The sequence below is a fragment of the Jaculus jaculus genome, chromosome 8 (assembly GCF_020740685.1).
Source record: "Jaculus jaculus isolate mJacJac1 chromosome 8, mJacJac1.mat.Y.cur, whole genome shotgun sequence".
In the NCBI taxonomy this organism is placed as follows: Eukaryota; Metazoa; Chordata; class Mammalia; order Rodentia; family Dipodidae; genus Jaculus; species Jaculus jaculus.
This window is the reverse complement of record NC_059109.1, coordinates 121,515,886-121,531,560: the sequence shown is the minus strand read 5'-3', so window position 1 is coordinate 121,531,560 and position 15,675 is coordinate 121,515,886. Positions and strand designations below refer to the sequence as shown.

General features: G+C 48.2%; 1 protein-coding gene across 3 annotated transcripts in view; it reads left to right on the top strand.

The window, feature by feature from the left end:
- Positions 1–15,178, top strand: part of Chd6 (chromodomain helicase DNA binding protein 6) — a 199,330-nt gene extending 184,152 nt beyond the window's left edge. For all 3 annotated transcript variants that reach the window (XM_045156931.1, XM_045156929.1, XM_045156930.1), the window contains exons 35-37: positions 2,354–2,545; positions 3,371–3,490; positions 11,823–15,178. In XM_045156931.1, coding sequence (XP_045012866.1) covers positions 2,354–2,545; positions 3,371–3,490; positions 11,823–12,716 — 1,206 coding nt within the window. In that variant the 3' untranslated portion in view covers positions 12,717–15,178. The remainder of the gene's footprint in view (positions 1–2,353; positions 2,546–3,370; positions 3,491–11,822) is intronic.
- The last annotated feature ends 497 nt before the right edge of the window (positions 15,179–15,675 follow it).

Sequence of the window (15,675 nt, the reverse complement as noted above, 5' to 3'; positions counted from 1 at the left end):
AGCGAAGCTCTCCAGGAGCTAGATGTGGGGGTGGGAGGCGGTGCTGGCTCTGCTACCTGACATGGGACGCTACTGGATACTCTGCCCCTCTGGAATGCCCCTGCTCCAGGCAGCTGTACATTCCGCAGATCACACTGCGTTCTGAGCTCAGGGATCATCGTCAGCAATGGAAGAAGGCAAGAGAAAACCCCTCAGCACTTTGCTCAGTGTTTCCCATATATGGGCTCTTGAGTCCCAGAATAATCTCGCTTTGTGTTTTCTGATTTTAAAAGGAATGACAATGGCCAGTAATGAGTGCCCACTGTGTGGTAGGCACTATGGCCAGGGTTTTTCATAATTGTCCTATTTGAGCCTCTCAACAGCCCTGTAAGGGTCTGAGGAGGTAGTTCGTGGATAAAGCACTTGCCATGCAAGAATGAGACTCTTGAGTTTGGTTTCGCAGAACCCAGGTAAAGCCAGACACCATAGCAGGCATCTGTAATCCTTGGTGCCTCTGTGGTGAGGGGGGAGAAGGAGACAAGAAAATTTCCCCAGAAGCCCATGAACCAGCTCGTCTGGATGACACGGACCAGAAAAGCAAGAGAGAGCGCCTGCCTCGGCACAGTAGAAGGACGGCCGCCACTGCCTGGCCTGCACACAGGCCCCGTGGCACAGGCCCCCACACCCCCACATGGCAGCAGCTGGGAAAAAGACGACCAGACTGAAGCTTTTAAAAGCATCAAGTAATTTGCCCCAAATTATCCACCTACTAAGTGGCAGAGCAGGAAACAAAACCAAGGGCCTTGCTCTCCAGATACTGAAAGCATTAATGATGAGTTGTAACATTGGCAGTATGTCGTCCTCTCAGATTTTAATCCAGGAAGGTGAAGTAGCAGATTCTTTCCCCACCCAGTCCTACATGCTATTTTTTTTTTCTTTTTCATTTTAATAGTCTGAGATTTGGGTTATACCCCAGCACTTTTTTTGGTTTGGTTTTTAGAGCAGGGTTTCACTGTAGCACAGGCTGACCTGGAACTCACTCTAGCCTAGGCGGGTCTCGAACTCATGGCAGTCCCTCGGCCTCAGCCTCCTGAGTTCTGGGATTATAGCTGTGGACCACACTGGGCTGGTATCATTTATTTTGAAATGAAGTCTTACTTTGTTGTCCAGGCTAGTCTTAAATTTGTAGGCTCATTTATTTTTTGACAGTTTTGTTTTGTTTTGGTGTTTGGGTTTTGGTTTTTTGAGGTAGGGTCTCACCTCTAGTCCAGGCTGGCCTGGAACTCACTGTGTAGTCTCAGGGTGGCCTCGAACTCATGGCAATCCACCACACCCAGCTATTTCTTGACAGTTTTATGCATGGATATATTTTTTCATGTTCACCCCGGTTATCTTCTTTTGTTTCCTCCTGTTGAACTCCTTCTTACCATTAGCCTCCAAAAGATGTGCTTCTTTGATGCTTGTGTGCCCAGGGCTGGTGGAAGACACTGAGTTCACTAGCGTTGCTCACGTAAATATGGGTGAAGGATCATTTACCAGAGCATGGACAGCCTACCTGGCAACCGCCCTCCCATCAACCATCAACTAACTGCCAGTAGCTCTTCAGGGAGAGTTGGGTCCCTTTGAGCTCCTCCACCGTCCATAACAGAATGCTCTCGGGGCCCAGTCTTGTGCAGGGAACCACAGCTGTTGTGAGTTCATGAGTGCGACAGCCATGTCTTGTCTGGAAGACAGCGTTTTTACAGCACTGCTCCCTGTTCTTCATCTCTTGCATTCATTCCACTCCATCTTCCAAATATTCCCTGAGCCCTGAACGGGGTGGTACAGATGTCTCATTTAGGGCTGGGCATGAAGTAGTCACGTATCCTCAGCACAGTGAGCAGTTACCAGTCTCCGCAGTAATCAGCAAGTGTGGGCTTAGCCACTTGATCCTCTAGCCTCAGCCTCCTGTGTAGGTGGGATTGCATTGGGATTAGAGGGGACCTTTAAAAGCTACTGGTTCTGAGGCATCTGGTACCTACATAGTAATGTTCCCTTCTTTTGGAAATACAAAGCCACAATTTCCCATAGTACTTATAGACAGGAGCTGGAGGGCCAGCGATGCCTGGAATCGTAGGTAAGGATGGAAAGGAATAGACTGAACCACAGCAGGCAGGATGGAACCCAGTGTTGCTAAGTAGGTTGGGAGAAGTGCATTCAGGGAGAGGACCTCATAGCCTGTGTGAGAGCAATGGTGGGTCAGTATTTGGGAGGATTCTAATTGAGGCTGTGATTATGAGAAGTAGATGGAAAAGCTCAAGAACACCTACACCTGTTAGGAACTAGTTTTCATCCTGCCACAGTTACCTGTACATACTCCTTTCCCTTAATTCAGGAAGTCCACGAAGACCCGGGGCAGACCACCCTGAGCAACACACACCCTGAAGGGCCAGGAACTGCCACCTCCATCCCTGAGCAGACAGCAGCATCCAACAACCAGACTGAGAAAGCCGCTCCCAGCAAGAGCCTGCTCGACTGGCTGCGGCAGCAGGCTGACTACTCCTTGGATGTTCCTGGCTTTGGGACAGTAAGTGTTGTTGGTGACCCCCAAGACCACTGTTAAATTAAGGTGCTGCTGATTTGAGGCCAGTTTTGATCAGCATATGCTTAAAGAAGCCACAAGATAGAAGCTGTTTGGGAGAAACTGTGTGAGAGCATCATTTTAAAGATTTTTGTTGTTGTTGTTTGAAGTATAAATTGTAGGTTAATCCTCCACTAACAGAAATTACCGTGCCCCCCCACCCCCATCTCAGAAGAAGGAGACATGCAGAACCTTCTGAGGACAGAACTTGGCTTTAGTTCAGCCCTAGCTCCCCAGGATGGCACACAATGTCCTAAGTTCAAAGAAGTCTTCAGGCTGCATGAACTCTACCACAAGTTAATACATCACTACTTTCGGGATGCTTTCTTAGTTTTGGGCCTCTCCTACAAGTCAGCTTGCCGCCTTTACTCTGTCTCAGTCCTTCTAGTTAGGAATCTGTAGGGGGTCTCCTGAGCACTCTTGTCTTTTTTTCCCCCACTTGTTCCTCTGGGCATAGCTGACTGTCCAGCTGCTCAGACAAGAGAGCCTGTGGGAAAAGGAGGCTGAATTCGTAGTGTACGCTCTCACAGGACCAGCCTGCCGGGCAGGTAGCAGTGGAGAGAGTGTCTGAGGAGGCTTAGGATTCAGCAGTGCCCTAGCAAGCTAATGGGTTGGGGTCCTATGTAGAGCACCACTAAAGAGAAAAGAACCCCCCTCCCCGCCCCAGCTGAAAAACACAACCCTCAGCAGACTTTGTGGCCGAGTTTTTTTGTGTTTTTTGTTTGTTTGTTTGTTTGTTTTTTGTAACATTGGTCTCCATTTGCCTCCTAGAATTATTCAGACAAGCCAAAGCAGAGGAGGCCACGCTGCAAAGAACCTGCAAAATTAGACATCAGCTCTCTGAGTGGAGAAGAGAGGGTTCCTGCTGTCCCCAAGGAACCAGGATTGAGGGTAGGAAGGGGGTCTTAGTTGTGGGCACAAGGGGAGCATCTTGGTCGAGTGCATGTGACAGAAATCCCTAATGAGTATCTGGGTAACAGATTGGCAGAGGACAAGCAGCCAGCACAGAAACTGAATAGTCAGTGGTGCCACGGACATTGTTAGGCAGAGCTGCGACTCCTCTGGCCTTGTTTCTATCTTCACCTCCTAAACAGTGTTAAGTCATCCCAACGTCTTATTTTTTTGTTTTGTTTTGGTTTTGGTTTCTATTTGTAATGTTAAAGGGGATGAGAAACGTAAACCCTCCATAGCAGTCTGTTTCTAGTGTTTAGCTAATGTCATGGAAATTTTCATGTTTTATCTTGAGTTTTTAATGACCATTTAAGACATTTCTTCCTAGTGCTTCCACAATGGCAATGAAAGACAGCTGACTCCAGGCGCTGCCTTTTTCCTATTATAGAATCATGAGACTGGAAGCAACTTCAAAGACATCTGCAGAATACTTGGGGTATAACGAAGCTGAGTTAATTATAGTTTACAGATGCTGCAAGTTCAGAATAGAAAAGCCATGGCCTCTAGGGGGCAGCAGTGCATTTCCCTCAGAAACATGTTCAGGGCACAAATGTACGGCAGTGAGCTTTTACCCTGCCCAGAGTGCATCCTGCCCAAATAGGAGCTTCTCAAGCTCTCTGTGGAGACTAGCTTGTCCTGAGCTGTTCCATGGATGCAAGCTCTCCTGAGCACGTGTCAGCCCTCTGTGGCAGCTTTCCTTGCATCAGACCCCTTCTTGGAGGGATTGCCTGAGAGTGGGGTTTTAAGGGGTTTTCTTGTTGTTGTTTTTTGGTTTTTGAGAGAGAGAGAGAATGGGCTCCCCAAGGCCTCCAGCCAGTGCAAGCAAACCAGATGCATGTGCCATCTTGTGCATCTGGCTTATGTGGGTCCTGGGGAATTGAACCTAGAATCCTTTGGTTTTGCAGGCAAGCGTCTCAACCACTAAGCCATCCCTCCAGACCAAGAGTGGGTTCGGTTCTTATTTTAGCTGCAAAATTTTATCCACCCTACTCATTTCCTCTGTGTGCAGACAGGAGCTGTCAGTGGCTTTGTCACTCACCCGTCAGTACCACAGTCTCATGAAAGGAGCCCGGGCCAGTCCCTCAAGTCTGTCGTGTTGGGAAAGCTGTCCTTCCCCCACCACCGCCTCTGCTCCTGCTTTATTAGTACAATGTCATTGCTGGCTTTTTCTTGGACTTCCTTGGGTTACACTAGCTGATTCTGTTTTGATCCCATCCATCTGTAACAGCACCGGGTAGAGACCTCCAGTCCAGGGCTGGGGAGACAGTGTAGTGGCTAAGTGCTTGCCATGCAAGCATGAGGACTGCACTTCGGATCTCCAGCACCCAAGTGAATGCTGGGTGGGTGTAGCAGCCCACCTGTAATCCCCAGGAGAACCTGGCTAGTTGGACTAGACAAACTGCTGAGCCCTGGGTTCAGCTGAGACCCTGCAGTGGAGAGTGATCCAGGAAGATATCTGGTGTCCACTTGTGGCCTTAGCACATGTGCCCGCACACCGCCTGCAAGCAAAGCCAAGCCTCCAGCTGATGCTTTGTAACAGTCCCTGAGCGTTTACAGATAGGTCGCTTTCTAAGAAGTGTGGTTTCCAAGCCAGGCGTGGTGGTGCACGCCTTTATTCCCAGCAGTCAGAAGGCAGAGGTAGGAGGATTGGAGGCCAGCCTGGGCTAGAGGAAGACCCTACCTCAAAAAAAAAAAAAAGTTATGGTTTCCTCATTGGCCTTCTCAGTTTTCCTTATGTTTCCTTTGACATCAGTGCTCATAGCTCCTCCACAGGCACTGACTCATTTCTAGACACCCATTTCCAAGCTAGTTGCAAGCCAACCTCAACCCTGTTTCTTGGCCCCTTTAAAAAAAAAAAAAAGGTTTCTTTTAATTTTTATTTATTACTTATGTGCAAGCAGAGAACGTGAGTACACCAGGGCCTCCAGCTGCTGCAAATGAACTCCAGATGCATCCACCACTTAGTGCATCTGGCTTTACTTGGGCACTGGGGAATTGAATCCAGGCCGTTAGGCTCCATAGGCAGAGCCTTAACCACTGAACCATCTCTCCAGCCCTTGGCCCCTTTTGGGCACTAAGGTAAGACTAGAAAGCCCTTGTCCACCTAGTCACACAGCTACACACTTGTCACTCCAGGTCGGCCATGTGTCTCCTGCTGCTCGTCCCAAAGCGCTCACATGTGAGGTCCAAGGCTGAAACCCCACCACCCCTTCTAGAAATGCTGGACTCTCGTGAGGAGCGCCTCCTCACGTTTAAGCCCCCAGTCCCCGCTCTGTGTGCTCATTCACTCTGTGTACACACACACTTCTGTTTTTAATAAGTTGTGTACGTGCATATTATACATGTATCTGGGGTTTTTTTTGTAGATATAACGTATTGTTCCTACGTTCTCTAGCAAGCATCCCCTAACAACACTTTGCTATATAAGTGCTGCCATGATACGTGTGAGCATTAATATCTAAATTCATATTTAGGTTTCGCCACTCACTCCAAAAATGTATTTCACAGCTGGCATTGCCATTTTTCTACACAACCACCCTCAGTTTCTGTTGGATGAGCCTACTACCCTTCTTGGAAGAATAGGAAAGCTTTGGAGGCCATGCTTCTCTCACTGCCGCCTAACACTTAGAGTTGAAACAAACATGATCGTGTGTTGATACATGAAGGTGTTCTTGGGGAGGAGTGGCTGTCAGCCATGAGGAGAGCAGTGTTGCTTGAACGAAAGGACCCTCCTTTTCCTTGCTTCCCCTGCTCCCTAGAAGAGAAAGCAGGTTTGCTCCCAGGGTGTAATTACCCAGGGGGAGAGCTGCCAAAGCCCATCTGACCGATGTGTGTGGTCGTAGAGCTGGGAGGGGCACCCGCCTGGCGTGGGCAGCAGCTTTCTTCCACAGGAAGTGGTGAGTGCTGACTTCCTGTAGCAGCGCTCCCCTTGATGTGCCGTATGTGACCTCTGTTCACCCCGGGCTTTTCTGCTTCTGCTCTCCAGACCTGAGAGGGGACAGAGACCAGCCTCCACCTTGAGGTCTAGTTGTCATTTCTGAGAGAACCTCATAATCCTGCCATACCCCTGATTCTCAAGCGCAGGGAAAAGATGTTCTCAAACATCATGAAGCCTGAGGGGCACACTCTGTACCTAGTGGACAGGGCCAGGGAGGCCAAGGGTCTTAAGTGAGTTGTGTAGTCCTGGGTGCTCTGGCAAGGATCTCAGTTTAAAATATGTTAAAGGTCTGATTTATAGCAGATGATTAGAAAACAAAGTGAGCTGTTCTGCACTGGGACCTGAGCCTGTTTCATACTCAGCAGAGAGATTTGTGAGCTGGAGTGTGCTCCTCCAGTGACGAGTGAGAGGAGGAGCTCTAAGAGCACAGGTGGTATAAGGAAGAGGCTCCTCAGCACCTTTCCTTGGCTCTTGGTCTGCAGGAAAGGCTCTGGAGGAGCCTTGGGTCAGAGTTGTGCTTACCAAGCAAAGTCATGAGCAAGCAGGGACCCAAGACTGCACAGTGTAGACACAGGGCCAGCCCAGAGCAGCTGGTGTGCACTGACGAGCTCAAGACAGGCTGGTTAAAAATGACCTCTTCAGAAGGTGATGGAAAGAATGTAAGAGCCAAAGGAAGGGTAGGACTCCTTACAACGTGCTTCCCCCAGAAACAAAATGGCCTGGATATCCATGACCTCAGTGCCTGACACCACCTACACAAGACCATCATAATAGGAAAAGATTGTGACATCAAAATAAAAGAGAGACTGAAAGGGGGAGGGGACATGATGGAGAGTGGAGTTTCAAAGGGGAAAGTGGGGGAGAGAGGCCATTACCATGGGATGTTTTTTATAATCATGGAAGTTGTTAATAAAAAAAAATTTTTTGAAAAAAGAAGACATAAAGCCAATAACCTAAATTTCTACTTTAATACTAGTAAGCATAATAAAGAAAAAAATAAATAAAAGATGGCCCATTTGAGAAGACCAAAAAAAAAAAGTTTGATCCATAGTTAATGTAGAATCTGAAGAGACCGAGGCAACTGTGCAAGTTGAAAGAATTTAAGTGAATTTGGCAATGAATAGTCAATGCCACCATCTAGATTCTCCTATGGCTAGTACTGCATTGGCCCTGTTGTGGGCGATCACCCATCCGTCCTCCCTCCCTCTATCCATCAACCCATCATCTGTCAATCTATCATCTTAATGCATGTCAGAGTGACCTGCAGATGTCCATAACTTCCACATCATGACCCAGAGCTTAGTATTTGTTTACAGATAAACTCTGTTTATTGGTATTTGTTTATAGGTACACTCCGTTTACCTAGAGTTACAGTACTTGTTTCTTTTAATGTAAATGCCTCTATGATAACTACCCCTTAAATCTGAAATGTATATTCAAAGATGACCTCTTCAGTGTTCTTGGGGATGGCACCCAAGGTTGTCCTCTGGACTCCAGCAGCATATGCACGCACACATGCATGGATTTTTTTTTTAAAAATCTTTTTAGCCTTGCCTCATCCTTTAGGTCTTTATTGTCACTTTCTTTAGAGATAAGGAGGCAGAGCCAGGCGCGGTGGCGCACACTTTTCATCCCAGCACTCGGGAGGTAGTGCTAGGAGGATCGCTGAGAGCTCAAGGCCAGCCTGAGACTACATAGTGAATTCCAGGTCAGCCTGAGCTAGAGTGAGACCCTACCTCAAAAAAACAAAAAGAATAAATAAATATAAATGTTTTCAACGTATAAAACTTTTTTTTTTTGAATAAAGGAAATAAGGCATAGGCTGGAGAAATGGCTTAGTGGTTAAGGCGCTTGCCTGCAAAGCCAAAGGACCCAAGTTTGATTCCCCAGGACCCACAGTATCTGAAGTTCATTTGCAGAGTTCATTTGCGGTGGCTATAGGCCCTGGCATGCTTATATTCATATTCATTCTCCTCGTCTCATAAAAAACAAAAACGTAGGCAGGAGTTTCTCCATAGTAAGTGCTGGCACATTCCAGCACTTGGGTTGGTTCTGTTCGGAGCAGCAGGTGTGTGACAGGAGGTGGGGTAGAAAGGTCTCAGGGAAGCCCTTGCCTGTAAGGTTTTTGTTGCTCTGTTTTTGGTGAGTGTGGGTGTGCACAGCAGAGAACACACAAGAGGACAGCTTTCCAGTGTTGGGATTCACCTCACACCTCTTTGGATTCGACATTATTTATCAAGCAAGCTGCCCACCTGCGAGCCTCTGGCAGACTCTCCCAGTCCCCTCTTGCCAGCAGGTACGGCCTGCCTCAAGACCCCTGCTTCCGCCGCGGCGGTTCACGCGGGTGCTGAGCTCTGAGCTCACACTGCACCTCGCCACTGAGCCCTCTCCCCGCTCCCTCCCTCCTTCCCTTGAAGGGAAAGGTTTCTTCCAGTTCTGTGATACTCAACAAAGGAGTGAGGGGTTTTTGTTTGTTCAGGTATTTTTTGAAAATTTTTTCTCTGGACTGTACTTTGGGAACTTGGAAGACAAGTATAGGACTTCAAAAGTAGCTGTCTCTCAGGACTCAACTACTAGGATCAAGTGTGTTCTGTGACGTGTTCTCTGGGAATGTTCGAGATGCTGATACTAACTCATGGCGTGTGGCGAAGATGGAGATGATGTGATGATGGTGGAGCTGAGATGGTGTGGCGGTGGAGATAATGGATTGACGATGGTGGAGATGGTGTGGCGACGGCGCCAGTGGCGGTGATGAAGGAGATGATTCGATAACGCCCTGACATGGGGCAAGTGCTTAGTGAGTGGCAGATGGCATTTCTTTTGTCGCTATTCTTGTCCCCACTGCTCCTTCCTGAGCACCCACTGAAGTGCTGTCCACTCAGCGTGTTCTGAAAGGGTTCTCCTCTGTTACCTGCAAACACCCTCACGCCCAGAGAGCCGCGCACCTGGGTGTAATGCATTAGCAGCACACAGATGACATGACGTGCGTGCGTTTAGTAGTTTTGGAAGAAGAGAGGCAAAAAAGCCAAAGCTCTGAATTAAAAGTTTCTACACCAGTTTCTCTTAGTTTTTCCAAGGTAGGGTCTCACTCTAGCCCATGCTGACCTGGAGTTCACTGTGTAGTCCCAGGATGGCCTTGAACTCACAGTGATCCTCCTACCTCTGCCTCCCGAGTGCTGGGATTAAAGGCGTGCGCCACCACACCCGACAGTAAGCATACCTCATTTTTTTAATAATTTACTTATTCTTATTGACAACTTACATGATTATAAACAATATCCCATAGTAATTCCCTCCCCCCACTTCCCCCTTTGAAACTCCACTCTCCATCATATCCCTTCCCCCTCTTAATCAGTCTGTCTTTTATTTTGCTGTCATGCCCTTTTCCTCCTATTATGAGGGTCTTGTGTAGATACTGTCAGGCACTGTGAGGTCATGGGTATCCAGGCCATTTTGTGTCAGGTGATCATGTTTTAAGGAGTCCTACCCTTCCTTTGGCTCTTACATTCTTTTCACCACCTCTTCCACAATGGACCCTGAGCCTTGGAAGGTGTGATAGAGATATTTCAGTGCTGAGCACTCCTCTGTCACTTCTTCTCAGCACCATGCCAGACCTTCATGGAATCATCTCTCTTAAACTGCTTGTAGGCCAATCCTTAGGCTTAGCCTTTAGATATCCTTAGCTTTACTGACTTCTCCGTCCACGTTCTTTAGGGCTCCGGGCCATGGTAGCAGAGTTTCACTAACCCTTCTGTATCTCCTAGTGAGACTTGTGCCTCCTTTCTTGGCCCCAGTGCCTGCTCCATTGAGGACTATAGCCAGATCCATGCCTCCAGTTCTCACCTGGCACACTGTCCACTCCCTCCGACTTACAGGAGGGAAAAACATTTGCACAAAGTGAAGTCCTGAAAAGGCATCAGATGCAGCTCTAGGCTCACTGGGCTCCAGCACACGGGGGCCAGGCGAGCTCTCCCACTCACGCAGCCCCGCAGGCTCCACGCTGCAGCTACTGGCAACTTGTTCTTGGTGCAAATCCAGTGTCAAGACCCGTCACAGCCATTGTGAACGTTCTAGCTTTGCTCTTGGTAGAACTGAAAGAAGGTGGCAAAATTATGACCAGCTTTGTGCAGAACTGTAGGAAGTAGACACAATGGTGGCATCCCTGTGCTCCAGCATATGTGGAAAGGAACACTGACTTCCTTTGTACCAACAGGGAGGGACCTTAACTCCTCTTCATGAGAAAGAACTCATCAACACAGGTGTAAGCATTTTAATGCCATGGTTCTGTGACAGGGGAGGACAGCAACATGCAGTTGTCTATGACCCTGTGATTGGGAGCATAAATCCTGAAAAAAAAAAAAGAAGTCGCTCTTTCTGTGGAAAAAGAGGTTTCTCTTTCTACAGGAATTCACATTATCTGCACAAGGAGCCCCAGGGTGGCACGATGTAATTGCAATGGCTTGTGTAATTACCTGTCCACAACCAGACCATGTACCCCAAGGAGCAGGTTCCCGGCTGCGTTCTGTGTGCCACAGACCTTCAGATGATCATGATGGGGACTGGCCCATTTGTGTAACTCCAGATGACATTGGGAATCGTAGGAGCACAGGTGCTGCCTGGAACTCTGCTAATTAAGACAATTGGAGAGCCCTCCAACGAGAAGAATGGGAGGGATTCCCCAGCAGTACCCAAGTCCCTTCATTCCCACAGCCCACGTGTACGCATCCCTTCGCACCCCAGATTGTGCCCCTGGGAATTCAGAGAACAGGGCACACATCATTAGTATTAGTGTCCCCTAGCAAGTGTTCTTTCCTGTGCGACATACAACGTGTTAAACCTTCTGATTTCAGTGACAGGCTGGAGGGATGGCTCAGTGGTTAAAAGGCATTTGCTTGATTTCAGTGACTTGAAGTGTCGTCCTTTTCTACCAAAACCAACCCATCCTGGGCCCCACAGCTAGGGCAGTGTCGAGCCGGGCTTTAAGCTTGGGTGTGTGACTCCCTGTGCTGTGAGGAGGGTGAGAGCTGTGTTCCTGAAAGTGGGTAGTGACCACCAAAGAGTCTGTCTAACATGTCTCTGCCAGCTTCTCACGTGCGGAGTTGTTCTTACTGGCAAGTGTATTGGAAGTCCGTTTGGCAGCAGCTGGCATCCTGGCTGTCCTTTGTCAGCAAACAAACTCAGCCCAGCCTGGCTTTGGGGCAGATGCGCCTTGCACGGGGAGCCCTCTGCAACTGGGGACAAGCGGGGTCAGTGAACAGCCCCAGCCAGCATGCCTATATGACTGCCTGCCATCCGGTAACTTTCAACATCCTACTTTTCTTTGTACTTTTTCAGGGATTTCTTCCAGAAAGCAAGTTCAACCACACTCTGGCTGAGCCCGTCCTTCGGGATGCTGGCCCTCGCAGGAGAGGGAGGCGGCCTCGAAGTGAACTCCTCAAAGCTCCAGCCATTGTGGCAGACTCTCCCTCTGGAATGGGCCCACTGTTCATGAACGGGCTGATTGCGGGGATGGACCTGGTGGGATTGCAGAATGTGAGAAATATGCCAGGCATCCCCCTCACTGGGCTGGTGGGCTTCCCAGCCAGCTTTGCCACCATGCCTACTGGCGAAGAGGTCAAAAGCACCCTGAGCATGTTGCCCATGATGTTGCCAGGCATGACCGCAGTACCCCAGATGTTTGGTGTTGGGGGACTCCTCAACACTCCCATGGCGACCACTTGCACTAATACTGTGTCAGCATCTCTCTCAAGCACAACGAAAAGCGGCATGGCAGCCACAGAAAAGACTGCAGAGGACAAGCTGAGCAGCTCCGAGGGAAAGACGGACACACGGGCTGAAGAGAAACCCGGGCCTGGTCCATTTTCTGATCCATCTGAACCCGCAATAACTACCAGTAGTCCTGTGGCTTTTAACCCGTTTCTTATCCCGGGAGTGTCTCCTGGACTTATCTACCCATCCATGTTTCTCTCCCCCGGCATGGGCATGGCTCTGCCAGCCATGCAGCAGGCCAGACACTCGGAGATAGTAGGTCTGGAGAGCCAGAAGAGGAAGAAGAAGAAAACAAAGGGGGACAACCCGAACCCCAGCACAGAGCCTGCTTCTGGGTGTGAGAGGGAGCCAGGCAGTGATCAGAACTGCTCCGAGACCGGCGCCCCTTTACCCCCAGAAAGAGACCACATGGCACAGGCCGGAGAGGGCGGGCTCGAAGACTCTAGCGACGCCAACTAGAACTTTTTCATTTAAGAAATGGTTGTGACGTGTAAGTTTCTTATCCCATAAAGGTTTGTTACTTCCCTCACTTCACCTTCCTAAGAACCTGTGTTTCCATGAGTAATACGACCTACCTAATTTCCTGTCTGGGGACTATGGTAACCGATGTTAATAGTTGCAAGGTCTTGCCACTTCATTAGATAAATGTCGTCTACCTAGTCTAGGAGGCACAGCATTCTGTTTGTTACCCAGTTGTTCATTCCAGCAATCATAGTTAATACAGTACTTGGTGACACGCCCTACCCCCATCTTTTCCAAGATCCCCGCTTACCTGAGGGAGGAAACAGCAAAAGAAAGCTGTCAAGGGATTTACCATTGAAGGTGAAAGAGCAGAGACAAAAGTGTGCGCGCACGTGTGTGTGTGTGTGTGTGTGTGTGAGAGAGAGAGAGAGAGAGAGAGAGAGAGAGAACGCTCCATCACACAGCAATACTGTAATGAGGGAGAAAAAAGCACAGGAGGAGGCAGTGCTGGTGCACATTTTTAGTTAAAACATGTCCCTTTTAACACATGACTGCTAAGTGAATAGTGTAGTGTAAAGTATATAAACTAATGGTTGAAATGCACATATTTCTTTAAAAAAAAAAAAAAAAAACAGAAACCTTCCTAATAGATTTTTCCCCTTCATGGCTTTTCACACGCCTGCAGCAAGAAGAGATGATACCACCCAGGCACTGTTTTGTGTATAGGAAGCATTCCCCTCCCATGAGAAGATGACTGAACCAGGGGAAGCTGTGCACGCCGCAGTACTGCAGCAGTGGCGGGCTCCCGGGCCACAGAGCTGCTCGCTGCTAGGCACTCTGCGCCTCGCTCTCCCAGAGTGCTCCAGGCACATGCTTGCCTCCGAGTTTAAAGAACCTACGAGATTTTTATTTTGTGCCTGCCTTCAGCAAAAGCAAGGCTTCCTGAAGCCTGTGAGAAGGTAGTCACTCAGCACTTGGAAGGTTCTGACTCAGGGTGGACGTTTCAGAACACTTTCGCCACCTTGGACACTACAATTATGAACGGTTGGCCCCTCCATTACTCCTCCACTCTGTGTGTGTCCTCCTGAGAACCCACCTTCCAAACGATAGCTGGCCGAGGCTCTGTGGCAAGTGCGCGATGTTCTCTCTCCTTCCATTTGTCTGTGTTCCAGAACGGAGCGGGGAAGAACCCACCCAGACAGCGCCTCAGCTTCCCTTTTTTTGTTGTTGTTGGTTCCCAGCCTCCCACTCATCACGTCCTCCCCGTGTCTCCCCTTCACGGACAGCTCCCTCCTGAGACTTGAACCAAGTTTGCGGCCCAAACTGTTGGGGGCACAGGGCTCGTGGGGCCCGGAAATGTGGCAGGTGTTACTAAGTACCACGTTCACTTTTCGTTGTCACAATTTACTGTGTTTTTACTGTTTCTGTTACAGTTTTGCTAATTTATCAGAAGGTCCAAAAGTTTGGCATACTATTTCAGCCTGCATTATTTATTTATGATGCTTTTGTCATTGTCTTTTATACATTCGGGATTATAAATTATGTAAATGTGAAAATGAGCATCTCAAAGAAGTCTGTTAAATTGTGACCGGAAAAATCAGTCGGGTGTATTTTGAAAAAGGGGTCCCAGTTTTATGAATCATAGATATAAAGTAGAAATTCTATACCTGATCCTATAACAAGAAAGAATCAAAGGGTTGAATGATCCTGTTTAATGGCGTCTTCGTAGTGTAGATGGTCTGTAACACTGACCACAGATTTCTTAGAAATGCTGCTCTCTATTTAACTAACATTTTGTTCATTTTTGCCTCCAGTGGAAGCAGAAAGGGTTTTTTCAGCTGTTAAATCCTAAAAAAAAAAAAAAAAAAAAAAACAATATAATTTATTTATGTAAAAAAAAATCACTCAATCGATATATTTTTGAACCTTTTAAGTACTAATTTTCTTTTTATCAGTAGAAAAAAATGTATTTGCCCTAAATCCTTAAAATACAAATGCTATAAAAGTTCCTGTATCTTGAAAGCCTTACTGCAACGAGTGTTATAGCCGTCCCGCACAGTCTGCTCTTCCTTGTTGTCCCGTGGTGGTGTTGTGTATAGAAAGTGGCTCTCCCCGGCTCCCACGTCAAGTCCCAGGGCTCACCGTGGATATGACCTGACCACCAGCATGCGCAACCCTGTTGTAGCTTACCAAGCCTGTATGTCAGCCCTCTGGTGTTTAGGCTTCTGTTTGACTGCTGCTGTGACCCTGTTTGCAAATGAAACTTGACACTGTGGATTATTTGCTCTGTAAGGCATAAGTGCTTCTTAGGCTTATTTTGACGTTCCCAAGAGCAAAAGCCAAATTTAAACTCTTCAGCAAAACGTGAGCCTCTTCATCTAAGTCTGTCACTCACAGCCATAACTTTCCTTGGTCATTCTTCACCGATGTCTTACATAATAAATTGTCTGTGGTCTTGATCCTGGATTTGAAAAAAAAAAGACAAAGTTTAAAAGTCAGATTTGTATCTGAGGGATTCACTAGCACTTGGATGTTGCTGCATGGGCATGTTCTGAGTGCACCATGTGCATTCAGGGAAGCTTTTCTCCAGTTTCCCAGGTGCCCGGTTCCTGCTGGATGTTCACCCATGATAGCCAGCCGGCCCTGCTGCTCTTCCTACGGAGCACGGTATCAACATGCCGTGCAAGGGGGTGGCACAAGCTGCTCCCAGACCCAGATCGAAGTCTCCAAAATCACTTTGTTTAACCTCGCAGGACTACTTGGAACCACACTGTGGGACTTGCAAGGGCACTGAACAAACAGTCGTGGGGTGGGGCAGGTCAGTAACACGCAGGTGTGCCTTGGTTGCTTTTTAAAAACCGAGCATCCGTGGCTCTGGGGAAGCCTGACTCCGCAGCCCCAGAAGGACTGAGGTAGCACAGGCCAGAGGACAAGCGCCGCGCCTGGCTTCAGACCG